This window comes from Heptranchias perlo, chromosome 27, assembly GCF_035084215.1.
Source record: "Heptranchias perlo isolate sHepPer1 chromosome 27, sHepPer1.hap1, whole genome shotgun sequence".
NCBI lineage: Eukaryota > Metazoa > Chordata > Chondrichthyes > Hexanchiformes > Hexanchidae > Heptranchias > Heptranchias perlo.
The window spans coordinates 38,923,899-38,937,935 of NC_090351.1; the positions used below are offsets into that span (position 1 = coordinate 38,923,899).

General features: G+C 42.2%; 1 protein-coding gene across 1 annotated transcript in view; it reads right to left on the reverse strand.

Moving 5' to 3' along the window:
- Positions 1-14,037, reverse strand: part of rhocb (ras homolog family member Cb) — a 28,284-nt gene that overhangs the window by 2,269 nt on the left and 11,978 nt on the right. Inside the window, exons 2-4 of the mRNA XM_068007708.1 lie at positions 9,594-9,751; positions 8,842-8,962; positions 8,468-8,598 (exon numbers count right to left, since the gene is read on the reverse strand). Of these exons, the coding sequence (XP_067863809.1) occupies positions 8,468-8,598; positions 8,842-8,962; positions 9,594-9,749 (408 nt within the window). The 5' untranslated portion in view covers positions 9,750-9,751. The remainder of the gene's footprint in view (positions 1-8,467; positions 8,599-8,841; positions 8,963-9,593; positions 9,752-14,037) is intronic.

Genomic DNA, 14,037 nt, shown 5'->3' on the forward strand with positions numbered 1-14,037 from the left:
TTACTGCACAACCAAAGGTTGCTTGGGATACAGCAGATTTCACATCTTGATTATGGGCAACAGCGTAATATGTAGTTAGAATATTCTCTGAGCAACTGGACCACTCGATATCGCTGAGTCATTCGGGTCTGATCACCCCAGAAGCCTAGTCATGTAAGGCTTGTGTCAGGTTGTATTGTTTAACATCTTTGTGTGTTATAATTGCACTATTGTATCCTGTATTGTAACTCTTAAAACTTTTATACTTTGAGCAAACCACCTGCAAGTCTTTTTGATCAGAGACCAGACCACAAAGTAGGAACTTAAAAAGGAACAAAAAAGGACAGTTCAATGTACAAATACTCAGTCTCACACTTTCTTCTTTCAGCTTCTCCATCTTGAAGATTCATTGCACCATCTCCCACATCTTCTCCCCCACCCCCAGGACCTCAAAAATAGAGCTCTTCCTCATTCTTTCCTCCACCCACAAACATTTAAAACCCAACCTCAGGTTAACCCATTTCCTGATTCCACTCCTGTGGTTTTTTTTAAAATGGAAAACCAGACACCTCAAGAACTTCACACAAGGAGTTAAAGTGCATTGACAGAAATACCCAAGGTCCGGTAGAAATTTGGTGCCATTCAACTAAACGAGGTTGCATCAACATCCCACAAAAGAACGTAGAAGCAAGAATGTGACCAGAACTCCCTGCTCTTCGAATAGTGCCAAGATCTTTAACTTCTACCTATGCCCCACAACAGGCAGATTGGAGGAGATATTAAATCAAGTCTCCAAAGGATGGCATCTCTGATACTCCAGTACAGTAGAGGTGCTGCCCTTCAAGAAGTTAAAATGGGTACAGTCCACCTGGTCCAATGAATATTAAGAGATCCCATGGCACTATATGAAGAGTAGGGAGTTCTTTTGGTGTCCTGGACACTATCCCTCAACAGACAACAGAAAGATTAAGTTGTCACAATTCCAACTATTTTGCAATGCTCTATTCATGCTGCCTGCATTTAAAATAAGTAATCTTCTTAAAGCAAGCCCACATTTCTTCAACCAAAATGACTGAGAAATACATAGGGAAGTGGGCCACTGGGTGAACAATGAACTATTATACCACTGGCAGGTACTGGAAATAGTATGCAATCTCTCCAAACTGGTAGAAAATATACTGATAGATTGTGTACTCTGGTCGTAGCAATTTGAAAGTCAAATTACACAATAGATCAGATTAGGTAGAAAGCAACACATTCAACTTCACTAGTTTCAGTCAAGTTCAAGAGAGCAAAAATTGCTTCAAGATTCCCAGGCCTTCTCCCTCCCCAGAGTCCTTCAACTAAGGTCATATACCATACATGGCTTTCTAGGCAACTTAGGGACTTCCAGCTCACCACTGTACTATGGAGCTAAGTGGTTGAATCGCAATAGCAAGGGCTGGTCATATTTATTCTTTTTTTAAAACTCAGATACAGAATAACCGAAATCAGATTTCAAAAACCAAAAGGGCTGCCTCCAAGATACCCTTTAAGAGGAAGCAGAACTGCCACATTAGGCAAGAGTTGCTAACACCATATCTGATTAAAAAGGACAAACTGACCTTTGCTTCCTCAAACTCACTTTGAGGAAACAAGTCAACTTTAGCTTTAAGGGCGATGTCTATAAGCAAATCAATATAAACAAGAGGGGATGGAGTAAACATCCTGTTGGAATATCAGCGTTCATTTAAAATCACTTGACCTAGTTCTCAGCTGGTGGGCTCGACGACAGGCAGCTAATCCCAGACACGAAACTTCATTTGAAAAATGTGAAATATGTACAATTTCACTCATTTGAAACAGGACAAATTCTAGACACATCACACTCAGGTCACTCATCTCAAATGCTCTTTGCACACTAAATAGTTGCCGCATAGTAATTCAGTGTGTGCAAAGCATTTAGTCAAAGGCGTATAGTGCTATAGAAAATGCAAGTCTTGACTATTGAATGCAAACCTAAAATTAAGCTATGGAATCAAGTTGCACTCATTAGGTTTGAAAGTATTGATTTTTTTTTATTTGTTCATGGGATGTGGGCTTGGAGGGGAACATGCAAGTGGTGTTCCCATGTGCCTGCTGTCCTTGTCCTTCTAGGTGGTAGTGGTCGTGGGTTTGGGGGTGCTGTCAAAGAAGCCTTGGCAAGTTGCTGCAGTGAATCCTGTAGATGGTACACACTGCAGCCACTCTGCGCTGGTGGCGAAGGGAGTGAATGTTTACGGTGGTGGATGGGTGCCAATCAAGCAGGCTGCTTTGTCCTGGATGGTGTCAAGCTTCTTGAGTGGTGTTGGAGCTGCACTCATCCAGGCAAGTGGAGAGTATTCCATCACACTCCTGACTTGTGCCTTGTAGATGGCTTTGGGGAGCCAGGAGGTGAGTCACTCATCACAGAATACCCAGCCTCTGACCTGCTCTTGTAGTCATAGTATGTATTTATGTGGCTGGTCCAGTTAAGTTTCTGGTCAATGGTGACCCCCAGGATGTGAATGGTGGGTGATTTGGCAATGGTAATGCCATTGAATGTCATGGGGACGTGGTTAGACTCTCTTGTTGGAGATGGTCATTGCCTGGCGTAAATGTTACTTGCCACTTATCAGCCCAAGCCTGGATGTTGTCCAGGTCTTGCTGCATGTGGGCATGGACTGCGAATGGAACGGAACACTCTGCAATCAGCAGCGAACATCCCCATTTCTGACTTTATGATAGCGGGAAGGTCATTGATGCAGTAGCTGAAGATGGTTGGGCCTTGGATACTGCCCTGGGGCTGAGATGATTGGCCTCCAACAACCACTATCATCTTTTGTGCTAGGTATGACTCCAGCCACTGGAGAGTTCCCCCCCCCCCCCCGATTCCCATTGACTTCAATTTTACTAGGGCTCCTTGGTGCCACATTCAGGGTCAAATGCTGCCTTGATGTCAAGGGCAGTCACTCTCACCTCGCCTCTGGAATTCAGCTCTTTTGACCATGTTTGGACCAAGGCTGTAATGAGGTCTGGAGCCACGTGGTCCTGGCAGAACCCAAACTGAGTATCGGTGAGCAGGTTATTGGTGAGTAAGTGCCGCTTGATAGCACTGTCAACGACACCTTCCATCACTTTGCTGATGATTGAGAGTAGACTGATGGGGCGGTAATTGGCCGGATTGGATTTGTCCTGCTTTTTGTGGACAGGACATACCTGGGCAATTTTCCACATTGTCGGGTAGATGCCAGTGTTGTAGCTGTACTGGAACAGTTTGGCTAGAGGCACGGTTAGTTCTGGAGCACAAGTTTTCAGCACAACAGCCGGGATGTTGTTGGGGCCCATAGCCTTTGCTGTATCCAGTGCACTCAACAGTTTCTTGATATCACATGGAGTGAATCGAACTGGCTGAAGACTGGCTTCTGCAATGGTGGGGATATCGGGAGGAGGCAGAGATGGATCATCCAGTCGGCACTACTGGCTGAAGATGGTTGCAAGCACTTCAGCCTTGTCTTTTGGATTGAAGAGAACCGGACAATGGCAGCCATGAGTGTTAGGGTGAATGCAATAGAAAAAAGGATACGAATGAAAGGTAAAAGTGCTGAACTGGAAAAAGTCAAATGATCAGCAAGACTAGGAGCAATCTGGCCCAAATTAACTGGGGAGAAAAGTTAACAGCTCAATAGACCAGCAGTGGGAAATCTTCAAACTATAGAATTTTACAGTACAGGAGGCAGCCATTTGGCCCATTGTGCCTGCTCTTTGGAAGAGCTATCCAATTAGTGCTGCTCCCTTGTTCTTTCCTCTCAGCCCTATAAAAATACAGAAATGTATTCCCATGGGGCAAAAAGGAGTGCAAAGAACTTCTGTAGACAGAAGTTCAAGCAAATAATTAAAACAGTTGAAGCAAACACTAAAAAAAGATCAGGAATACAAAGTTTAGTTGGAAGGTGAAAAGGAAGACTGGAAGAGAAGGCTAGCAAATAAAAAAGGAAATAGCAAGGGCTTTTCCTAGTAAAATATTTAGAAAGTAGGACCAGTCAGGGATGAAGGAAGGAGTTAATTGCAGAGGATCAGGGTAATATTTGTGTTTTTTTTAAAAAATCAAATATAGATGAAGTAGAAAGATGAAAGAATTGAGATTCAACTAGAAAATGAGCTATTTCTAAAAAAGTAAATAGCAGGACACTAGGTGGATGTCAGTCATTGGCCCTGATAGTATCCACCCTAAGCTGCTGAAAGTCAAAGATAGCAGAGGCACTGGCCACAAATTTTGCAATCCTCTTTAAATATGCAAATTGTTCTGTGGAACTGGAGTAGCAGCCAATGTAACACTTTTGTTCAATAAGGGAGAGAAGACTAAACCAGTTAACTCTAGGTGTAATTGGAGGTAAAATTAGAGTATTTAGAAATGGATGTTTGGTTTAATCAAGGACAATCGAAAACTGAAGGGCAAGTCATTTGACAATATATATTTTCAGAAGGTGCATCACTGTTATTACGTCGTGGAACAAGAAAAATTTAGATGAGAAAATGTAGCAACATGGAAAGAAAGCAGATTGCTGGACATAAAAGTTAGGGTCAATGGGTGTTGCTCAGATTGAAGGGTTGGAAGAGGCGGACAAGTGTCAGTGCTTGGTCCACTTTTGTTCTACGTATTAGATATTGGGATTTGGGCACAGGGAACACAATCTCAGGTGTCTGGCAAACAACACAAAGGACAACAGCACAAGACTTCAGGAAGACACAGGTTGGCAGAAAGGGCAGATAAGTGGCAAATGCAATTTGACATGATACATTTTATAGGAAAAACAAGGACAGATTCAGAAGGGTTCAAATATATAATGCCCTCAAAGTGCAGGTAGATAAAGCCATAGAAGAGGCCAACAAGAATTTTGGTTTTATAAATAGAGGCAGAGTACAAAAGTAATAAATTTGCACAAAACATTGGTTAAGCCAGTTAGAATACCATGTGCCGTTTTGGACAAGGAGTAAGGTGGACATGAAAACCACCATGAGCACAGTGTGCAGAATCACAGATGCCAGGGATGGGAAACTATAGTTACAAACATGAGATACTGGATCTATTGTCACTGGAGCAGGGGAACCCAGAGGGGAGGTTAAAGAGTTTTTTTTTAAATTAAAAAGTTATTAAGAGCTTTGATAGTGAAAAGATTATTTCATTTGGTTAGGAACAAGGAGTCAGTTTAAAAATAGTCAGAGGTTAGAAGTTACTTTTACAAAAAAGGGTTGTTGGAATATAAGATTTGCCAGAGACAGTTGAGGTTGAGACCACTGCATTTTGTTGGGGGGGAATTTAAATGGACGTATATTTGAAGCAGAGGAAGATGCAGGGCTATGGGGAATGTACAATGGGACTACTTTCTGCATTGCTTTGAAGAATTTCCACCTGTGATGTAAACTTGTATGGCTCTATGAAGAGAAACCACCTCATTCACCATAGAACTAAGTAGGCAAATCAGTCTGGAATTTTGCTGAAGGATTCATACAATCATTTAAAAAATTCATAAACTACAGGTGCTGGTGAGGTGATGCTTAGGTGGCCAACCACAGTTGGAGACCTACATCCTGTACTGACAACTGATTAAATCTGTACAGTTGGAGATTTAAGTGACAAGAGCAATTGTCCTAGACTGGAGACCAAGGGGAACAGTCAGCTTGAACAATCAGCTTCTCCAAATTTAACTTTTAAGTGACATGCAGCGGGAGCCAACTTCCCATTAGCTTTTAGCATTGAAGCCACAAATACTACAGCTGTCAATTGTACTAAACACAGATCTTGTGGTAAGTTTCAAGTTAGAGGGCAGGGAAATTTGCAAACATTTGTTTTTCCTTCAGATGTCACAAAGGAGACTTAATTTTCAGCTGCTATAAATTAAATTTGCTCCGAGTGGGATCCAAATTACCACCATGTGCGTATCCAGATAGGGTTTTTGAATGAGGAGCACTGGCTGGGAGCCACTTACAGTTAGCTGCTGTTCAGTGGCAGGCTTGACTAGCTTTGTTTTCAATTAAAGATAATTGAACACATTTTTCCAAAAATTTTTGAATTCTGTAAAAGTACAGTAGTCATGTCAAACAAGGCTAATCCTCATTCAGGAACAGTGCACGCCAACAGCAAGCAATCGGTTCACAGGAACGAAGCAGCTAGGAGCAAATGTTCATCCTTCCACTCAATTTGAAAATTAGTTTCTACATTGAGTTGCAGCCAAAAAGTTGAACTATTAAAAATGAAATTTAGAAAAAGGCATTGTTCTCCTTAGAGCAGAGACAGTTAAAGGGAGATTTAAGAGGTATTAAAGTTAGATGGGGAGAAACTATTTCCATTGGCAGCAGGGTCAGTAACCAGAGGACAGATGGAGAATTTTTTAATATATAAATGCAGCGAGTTATGATCTGGAATGCACTGCCTGAAAGGGCAGTGGAAGCAGATTCAAAAGGGAATTGGATAAATGCTTGAGTAAAAAAATTGCAGGGCTCTGGGACTAATTGGATAGCACTTTCAAAGAGGAAAATGGCCCAATGGCAGCCTCCTGTGCTGTACAATTCTATGAAAGACATTGGCATACAAGGCCATAAAATCTCTTACTATCACTATTCCTTTAACCTAAATGGTACTTAAGCCAGATACTTTTTATAGAACCATAGAATCTTACAGCACAGGAAGCTGCCATTTGGCCCATCGTGCCTGCTTAGAATAAGCTATCCAAATAGTCCCACTTCCCCCTGCTCTTTCCCCATAGCCCTACAATATTTTTCCTATTTATCCAATTCCCCTTTGAAAGGGACTATTGAATCTGCTTCCACCACCCTTTCAGGCAGTCCTGGAGCAGAAACACTAAGCCACAATATCATGTTCCAAACCAAAAATCACAAACTGATGAGGGTGTTACGCTCTTCCTCAGAAGTGCTATTCATTGTGAACCAGGAGCTTGCCTTTTCCACCCCAAGGCTTCCCACTACACAATGTGCCAATCATAGCCTGCTGCCACACAGGCTCAAGAATTGCCATGTGGGCAATAGAAAAAGAATGCCAACCCCCCAATAGAAATGTACTGTAGCCCAAATCACCATCTTCAAGTGAAAAAAGTGGAGAAGTTTCCAAAAAATTCCTGATAGAGATCACAAACAGAAATTAAAAGTCAATGCGACATTCATTTTGCTGAATACAAACTAGTATAGTGACCAGAGCCACTTCTCAATTGGACCCCAAAACAATGAATTCAGCACCTATCGGGTGTCAAGACAGAGCTGGAGCAGAGGGAAGCTGGGATCAGTTCACTATAGTGAACCTGCACTTTTAATGCAGAGGCCCATTATAACAAGACTCCTGTATTCAGAACGGCTGCTACATAATTATCCCACAAGTCTGAACAGATTTCCAAATAAGCCAACAAAAAAAAAAGGGGGGTTTTAGTGGCATCCTGTTATTTAGCTTCAGTGATAATTAGCCATGTGTGGGCTGTGGGTCATTAATGTGCACTGAGAAAACTAAATTTTCAAAATGTATTAGCTCTGGTAATCATAATGTGCCCTTCTGAAGGCTCAATTTTCAAGTGTCCTAGATTCCATCTGGTCTTTTAATTGATCTCAGCCAGGTTAACAGTGGGTGTTGAAACTAGCCTCTGGTTTCCCTAGAGGGGGAGGAGGTTGTTGAGGCAATCTCATTTGCCTACCAGCCTGCATAGGCTAGTTATAATGTGGACATGATCCAGCTCAATCAGATACTCCCTCGACAAGATAGCCACTAAACTCACAAATGAATGACCGCTTGAAGTAATGGAGGGCTGGCTGTAACAATTTAAACTGTACTTTAGCAGAAGTCCTGGCTTCTACTCTAACAGGGATTTTGTTTTTTTTGGGAGGGGGAAAGAATGAATGGGAAAGATAGAGAACATGATATAGGAACAGGAGGAGGCCATTCAGCCCTCGAGCTTGTTCCATTCAATTAGATCATGGCTGATCTGTATCTTAATTCTATTTACCCACCTTGTTTCCATAACCCTTAATAAACTTGCCTAATAACTCTTCAGTGTCAGTCTTGAACTTTGCAATTGACTCCCAGTTTCAACAGCTTTTTGTTTGGGAGGTGCCAGCACGGTGCGGCAGGTTTCCACTACCCTTTGTGTGAAGTCAGGAAGCACATCACCCTTGAACTGCCTAGCTCTAATTTTAAGATCACCCCTTAATCTTCTGTACACAAGGGAAGATTAGCCTAGTCTATGCAACCTGTCCTCAAAATTTAACATTTTAACTTGTCCATGTCTTAAAAAAAGAGGAAAAAAAGTTACAGTGAGACATGTTAGTGCATACTGTACTGAATTTAAAGTCAAACGGTTAGAAAATAACAGGGCAGAGCCTAAAGAAATCCCAAATTGGACTCAGTAGAGGGCTGTTCAATAAATTTGACTCCATATTGAGGACTGGCCCTACTCAATGCAAATCAGGAAAGGCACTGAATGCTCACCTGTTTCATTTTTGCGAGTTCTTTCCGTGTGTTCTCATCGTTTCTCAAGTCCTTCTTGTTTCCAACTAGAATTATCGGCACACTGGGGCAAAAGTGCTTCACTTCAGGCGTCCATTTCTCAGGGATATTTTCTGCATGAGTTATACATGAGTGATTTACAGGCAAGCTTAAAAGATTATTTAAGTCCTTTCTGCAGCTAAAATGCAGGTTTTGTTCACGCACACAAACAACTAAAATGGCAGGTCCAGGATGTTATTTGCTGGAATTATTGCATTTTGAACATTTGCATTATGGTAGATTTTAAAATGTTGTGACATTCTTTAAAAAAATCTGTAATCATTATCCTCCCAAAACAAGACTAAAGCTGAACCTACCCAAGCTGTCTGGGCTATCAATTGAGAAACACATTAAAATAACATCGGTGTCTGGGTAGGAGAGTGGCCGGAGTCGATCGTAGTCTTCTTGCCCAGCTGTATCCCAGAGTGCAAGTTCAACCTGCAACAAAATGCACTTTACCATCTGGAACATAACAATCCATCCTACACAGATCTTAATATTCTTTTGAGATGGGGAATTTGACTCTAGCTTAATTATGACAGGTAACAGTGGTTGTGTAATTCTTTAGTCCCTAAATTTTACACCCCCACACCATCACTACGATGACATACAGGGGACCTGGCACTGACTTTGGGCCCAGTTGTGATATCTGCTACAAGAGAAAGCAGCCACATCTGACTCAGCCTCCAATAAGCTGGCTGGCAGACACTGTACAGAGAATTACAGGGGCAAGTTGTGAAACTGTAGCAGTGCCACCCATAAAATCATGGTGTGGCAATCTGATGAAAGCTGAGCCAGTAGCTTTGCAGGGACCATTGTACAGAAACAAAAGACAGGTAGTGTTTAATAGCTGAAATTTAAACTCTCATTTCACCAGTTCAAGAATGGGAACACAAAAATTAATCTCATGCAATAGGTAATACTTTACTTGCAAATACTACCCAGAGTTTGGTTCACTCATTTCTTATTGGACATGGAGATAGATTCACAGGTTTTAAGTTTGACTATATTTGCTAACAATGACATTTGTCTTACATCAGTGTTGAATCTTGACCAACACCCAACTCACCTGTTTACCATCCACTTCAATGTCTGCAATGTAATTTTCAAAGACTGTTGGTACATAAACTTCTGGGAACTGATCCTTACTGAACACGATCAGGAGACATGTTTTGCCACAAGCACCATCTCCAACAATAACCAACTTTTTCCGAATGGCTGCCATCTCTGAGGGGTGGGAAAAAAAAAAGAAAGTTGACATCAGTAATCAGGGCACCAAAATGCAAGAACCACCTTGGATTGCACCATATCAAAATGAAGCATGACAGGCAGAGGATGCACACAGCCATGCACAAATTACTGGGGAAATTGAGACCAATTATTTCAAACTGTAGCACTGAGTAACCACTGTTTAGAAGATCAGGAATGTCAATTAACCTTGTGATGTTTCTATACAATATGGAGTAAATTAACAGTAGTTACAGCCTAGTTCAAATCCCACTCATCTATTGGAGAAGGTTTACCAGTAATTAGCTGGTCTGTTTATTGGAGGCTGAAGTCAAAGCACTCATTGAGGAAGGAGGGAAATTCTCTCCTAATTCAGTGACTGACTGGAAGTTTAGGTGTGGATGTTAGGCTTGGTTGTGATGCTTGCTAATACTAATTATATTGGTTCAAAAAAGACATTTACATCGCGCCATTCACAACTTCAGGACGTCCCAAAGCACTTTACAGCCAATGAAGTACTTTTTGAAATGTAGTCACTGTTGTAGGAAACTTGTCAGCCAATTTGTGCACAGCAAGATCCCACAAACAGCATTGCAATAATGACCAGATAATCTGATTTTTAAAAAAAAGTGTTGGTCAAGGGATAAATACTGGCCAGGACAACGGAGAATTCCCCTGCCCCTCTTCGAAGAGTGCCATGGGATCTTTTACGTCCACCTGAGGGGGCAGACAGGGCCTCGGTTTTGACCTCTGACAGTGCAGCACTCCCTCAGTACCCTACTAGGAGTGTCAGGCTGGATTAGGTGCTCAAGCCCACAATCTTCTGAATCAGGGAAGAGTGCTATCCACTGAGTCACTGCTGTGTTCACATGGAAAATGCTACTTGGCCACGCTACAGACGGCAGCTGGAACCTGGGGAATCTTGGAGGTGGGGTTCCCACACACCCGCTGCCCTTCTAGATGATGGGGGTTGTGGGTTTAGGTGGTTATTGCTAGATGTACGTAACCAGATGATTTCTTCTGCACCCCAATATCTCAGTGCCCTTAACAGAGGGCTATATAGAATCAAAAAAGATCAGCTCCTTGGGCCCCATTTCTCATACCCTTCAATGGTTCTTTTGGCCAAAACATTATCCATCTTCCCCTCAACATGGAGCGGAGGGTTGGGTGTGTTACTGGAGGGGTCCTGCAGAATGCTGTTCCAGCATGAAATAGGTCTCAAGTGCAGGGTAGTGAGTTAGCCATATAAAAGTCTACTAGTAATGAAGTTTTCAAAACTGTCCCTTTCCAACAGCACAAGTCTCAATAGGCAATGCCATCAATTTGCAGTTTTCATGGAAAAGTGGACAGAATGGCAGAACACAAATACAATCCACAAATCATTGGATTATGAAGTTTACCAATGCAACAAACAAATTTGATTAATTACTATAAAACAGTAGCCCTGCCTGTGGCTGCTTATCCTCCACAATACCAACAGCTCTGGGTTAGATGGCTGGATACCAGAGCTCATCATCCAACCATCCACAAACTTGTCAGAAAGGTTGAATGAATTCTAATACAACTAGCATTCAACTGTAGCAAGAATGTTATGCCCATAGTTAAAAGTTATGGGTGCTGATGGGGGGAAAGGAAGGAGGAAAAAATACTCATGGCCTCTTTGGGAAGGGGGAATAATATTAGTGGAAATCAAATCAATGCCACCCCCATGGGTTAGGAGCAAGTCAAGTTCCCCTCAAAAAAAAATTCATTCAAACTCCAGCAAGTTAGCGATGAAATGTTTATTTGTCAAGTTACAGCAGTGAGTCAGAAACACCATTACTTTATGGGTTGAGGATTGGGAACAAATGCTCAACTTCCTGTCAGGAGACCAACTCCAGCCAGGCAGTGAAAGAGGGAGGATCAACTGATCGAAACAGCAACAGGAATTATAAACCTTTATACATTAGTAGCCAAAGCAAGTTAAGCCTCCAGGAAGCGATTTAATTCCACTGTTCCGTCACTAACCCTTTTCCAAACATATCGTCACAGCTGTATAAAGAAAATGGACTTTTTCGTCAAGTGGAACTGTTGTCAATTGTTAGTCTAGAAATTCTGCTATCCCCTTCAGACAAGGAGACAATTTTGATGAGTACACACTTCTTCAGGACCAGCAAAAGAGCTGGAAGGATGTAGTTCATTCCCCACTCTGCTCAGTTCTAATCTGACCTAAAGGTGAAGATAAGTTGGCCTGGCCCTCTTCAATAGGCTGCCACATGCCTGGTGACAGGTGGCATAAAAAGCAATGCTGTAGTCTTGCAGACAGGCATTGATTCAAAGAGCTACAAGGGGGAAAAATATTAGGGCACAGTCATTTCTTAAAGGTATAGCCAAGGTCCCAGATCTAGTCCAGAGTCTGCAACAAGTTAGATCTTGGCAATTGTAGCAGTAGGGAAGATGCAATTGGACCCAAGTGCCCCTAGGCTGGGGAAGGAAGGACAAAAAAATCCCTACTAGGGCACGTGCTCCTAATCAGTAGCCAGTGGCCACTGGTGGAAAGTGCATGTACGTAGACAAGATCCAGTTCAGCTGCAAAGCCTTCTACATACAAAACTGAAGGGCAGGAAAAGACCAGCTGGTCAATCAAGCCTGCCCCACACCATGATGGCCAGAGCATCGTGATTAAACACTTTCCCTCCGCCATGTAATCTCCTTGGAGGGGACAAAAAAACACGACTGATAAGGGGAAAAAAACTCTGGCAAATTCCTCTCCACCCCAGTCCAGGAGACCAAGTGTTACCTGCAGTCCAATAGCCTAGCAATGCTCACCCTTCAGACTCAAAAAAAATAACCCTTTAATTGTGACTGCCAGCATCAGTGGAACACCCAGGATAGATCAGTGTTTTCAGAAGATGTAGGGAGAAAAGCAAAGGCAACTCTTTCAAAGAGCCGGCATGGGCACAATGGGCCAAATGGCCTCCTTCTGCACTAACATTCTATACTATGATACTAGCAATCCATTGTATCTTTTCACATCAACCAGCAAAGAACAAAGAGAGGCTCTGTTCACTAGTGTGTCTGTATTAAAGTTAAAAATAGTCAAACGGTCTTTATGATTCTATGGTTGCAATGACTACATTTAAGCTTTAACACAATCACCTGGCACAACTGCTTTAGATAACAGGTGACTATGGGGTTAAGTCCCATCACTTATTGCAGCCTCACTCCAAGGTTTAACTAGACAGCGTGGCTGCTTAAATGTTGGCATCAACTTGTTGAATTGGGTGTAGACCAGAATTCAATCATACCAAAGAACAAGGTTTTATATAGCATGATGCAACCGATACATCTAACTCCAGTTAAAAGCACAGCAGAGGGAAAAGTAAACCTATCCAACCAAAACCTACTGGTGATTGCTGACCCATAGGACCAACTTAAGAGGACAGGGCTCAGTAGTCCTGGCATTGGGATATAAATCAGCTGCCTCAGTCACCAATCACTAGGGAGAAGCCAGAGAGTAACCAGGCTGATATTCTGGCACAAGGAAACCATGGAAGTGGGAGATTTAAAATTCGACATAAATTGTATGGAATTTAGTGGGCAGATATGCTTCCTGCATAACCTGCAGATAACCCAACATAATACCAACTCCCAAAGCAGTAAAGTACAAACTCCAATGTTTCCCGTCAGTAAGCCAGCCAAGTTGGTTGCCTGTTTCAAAGCAGACAAGGTTTTAATTATGTAGTCACGCAACTGGCTAGGCCACTGCAAAGTTTTTCCAGTCTTACAGTAAATTCTTCGAGGATTGCAAGTTTGTTTTGGATTGATGTCTTGCAACAATCCCAATACTGCACCTTTTTTTTTTATAAAAAAGGTCACCGTGCTCTTTGCCAGCCACATCATCTTGTTTTACAGACCTAAAGCTCAAGGTTTTCCTCCACTGTTAGCGTAGAGAGGAATTAATGACAAGACCTTCCTCAGTGCACCATGCTGAATTTATCACAACACTCTTCCACCTCAGCCCACAAAACTCGATTCCAAAAGGGCTCAAGAACAAACAGCCAGATATCTCTGTTCTCAATCAAGTTTCTTTCTCCCTCAAGATGTTTACGTTTGTTAAATTTAATGCAACAAGGAATGTTTAAGTGCACGTCCGCATCGTGGGTAAGCAATGGGATTTTTGCAGTTAAGGAGAGAGGCACGAGGTCAAGTATAAAGTCCAAATTCATTAGGTGGGGGGAGGAAGGGTTGGATAAAGCATACGAATGGCAAACTGGGGAGGGGGAAGAAATACGTTAAAGTTACAA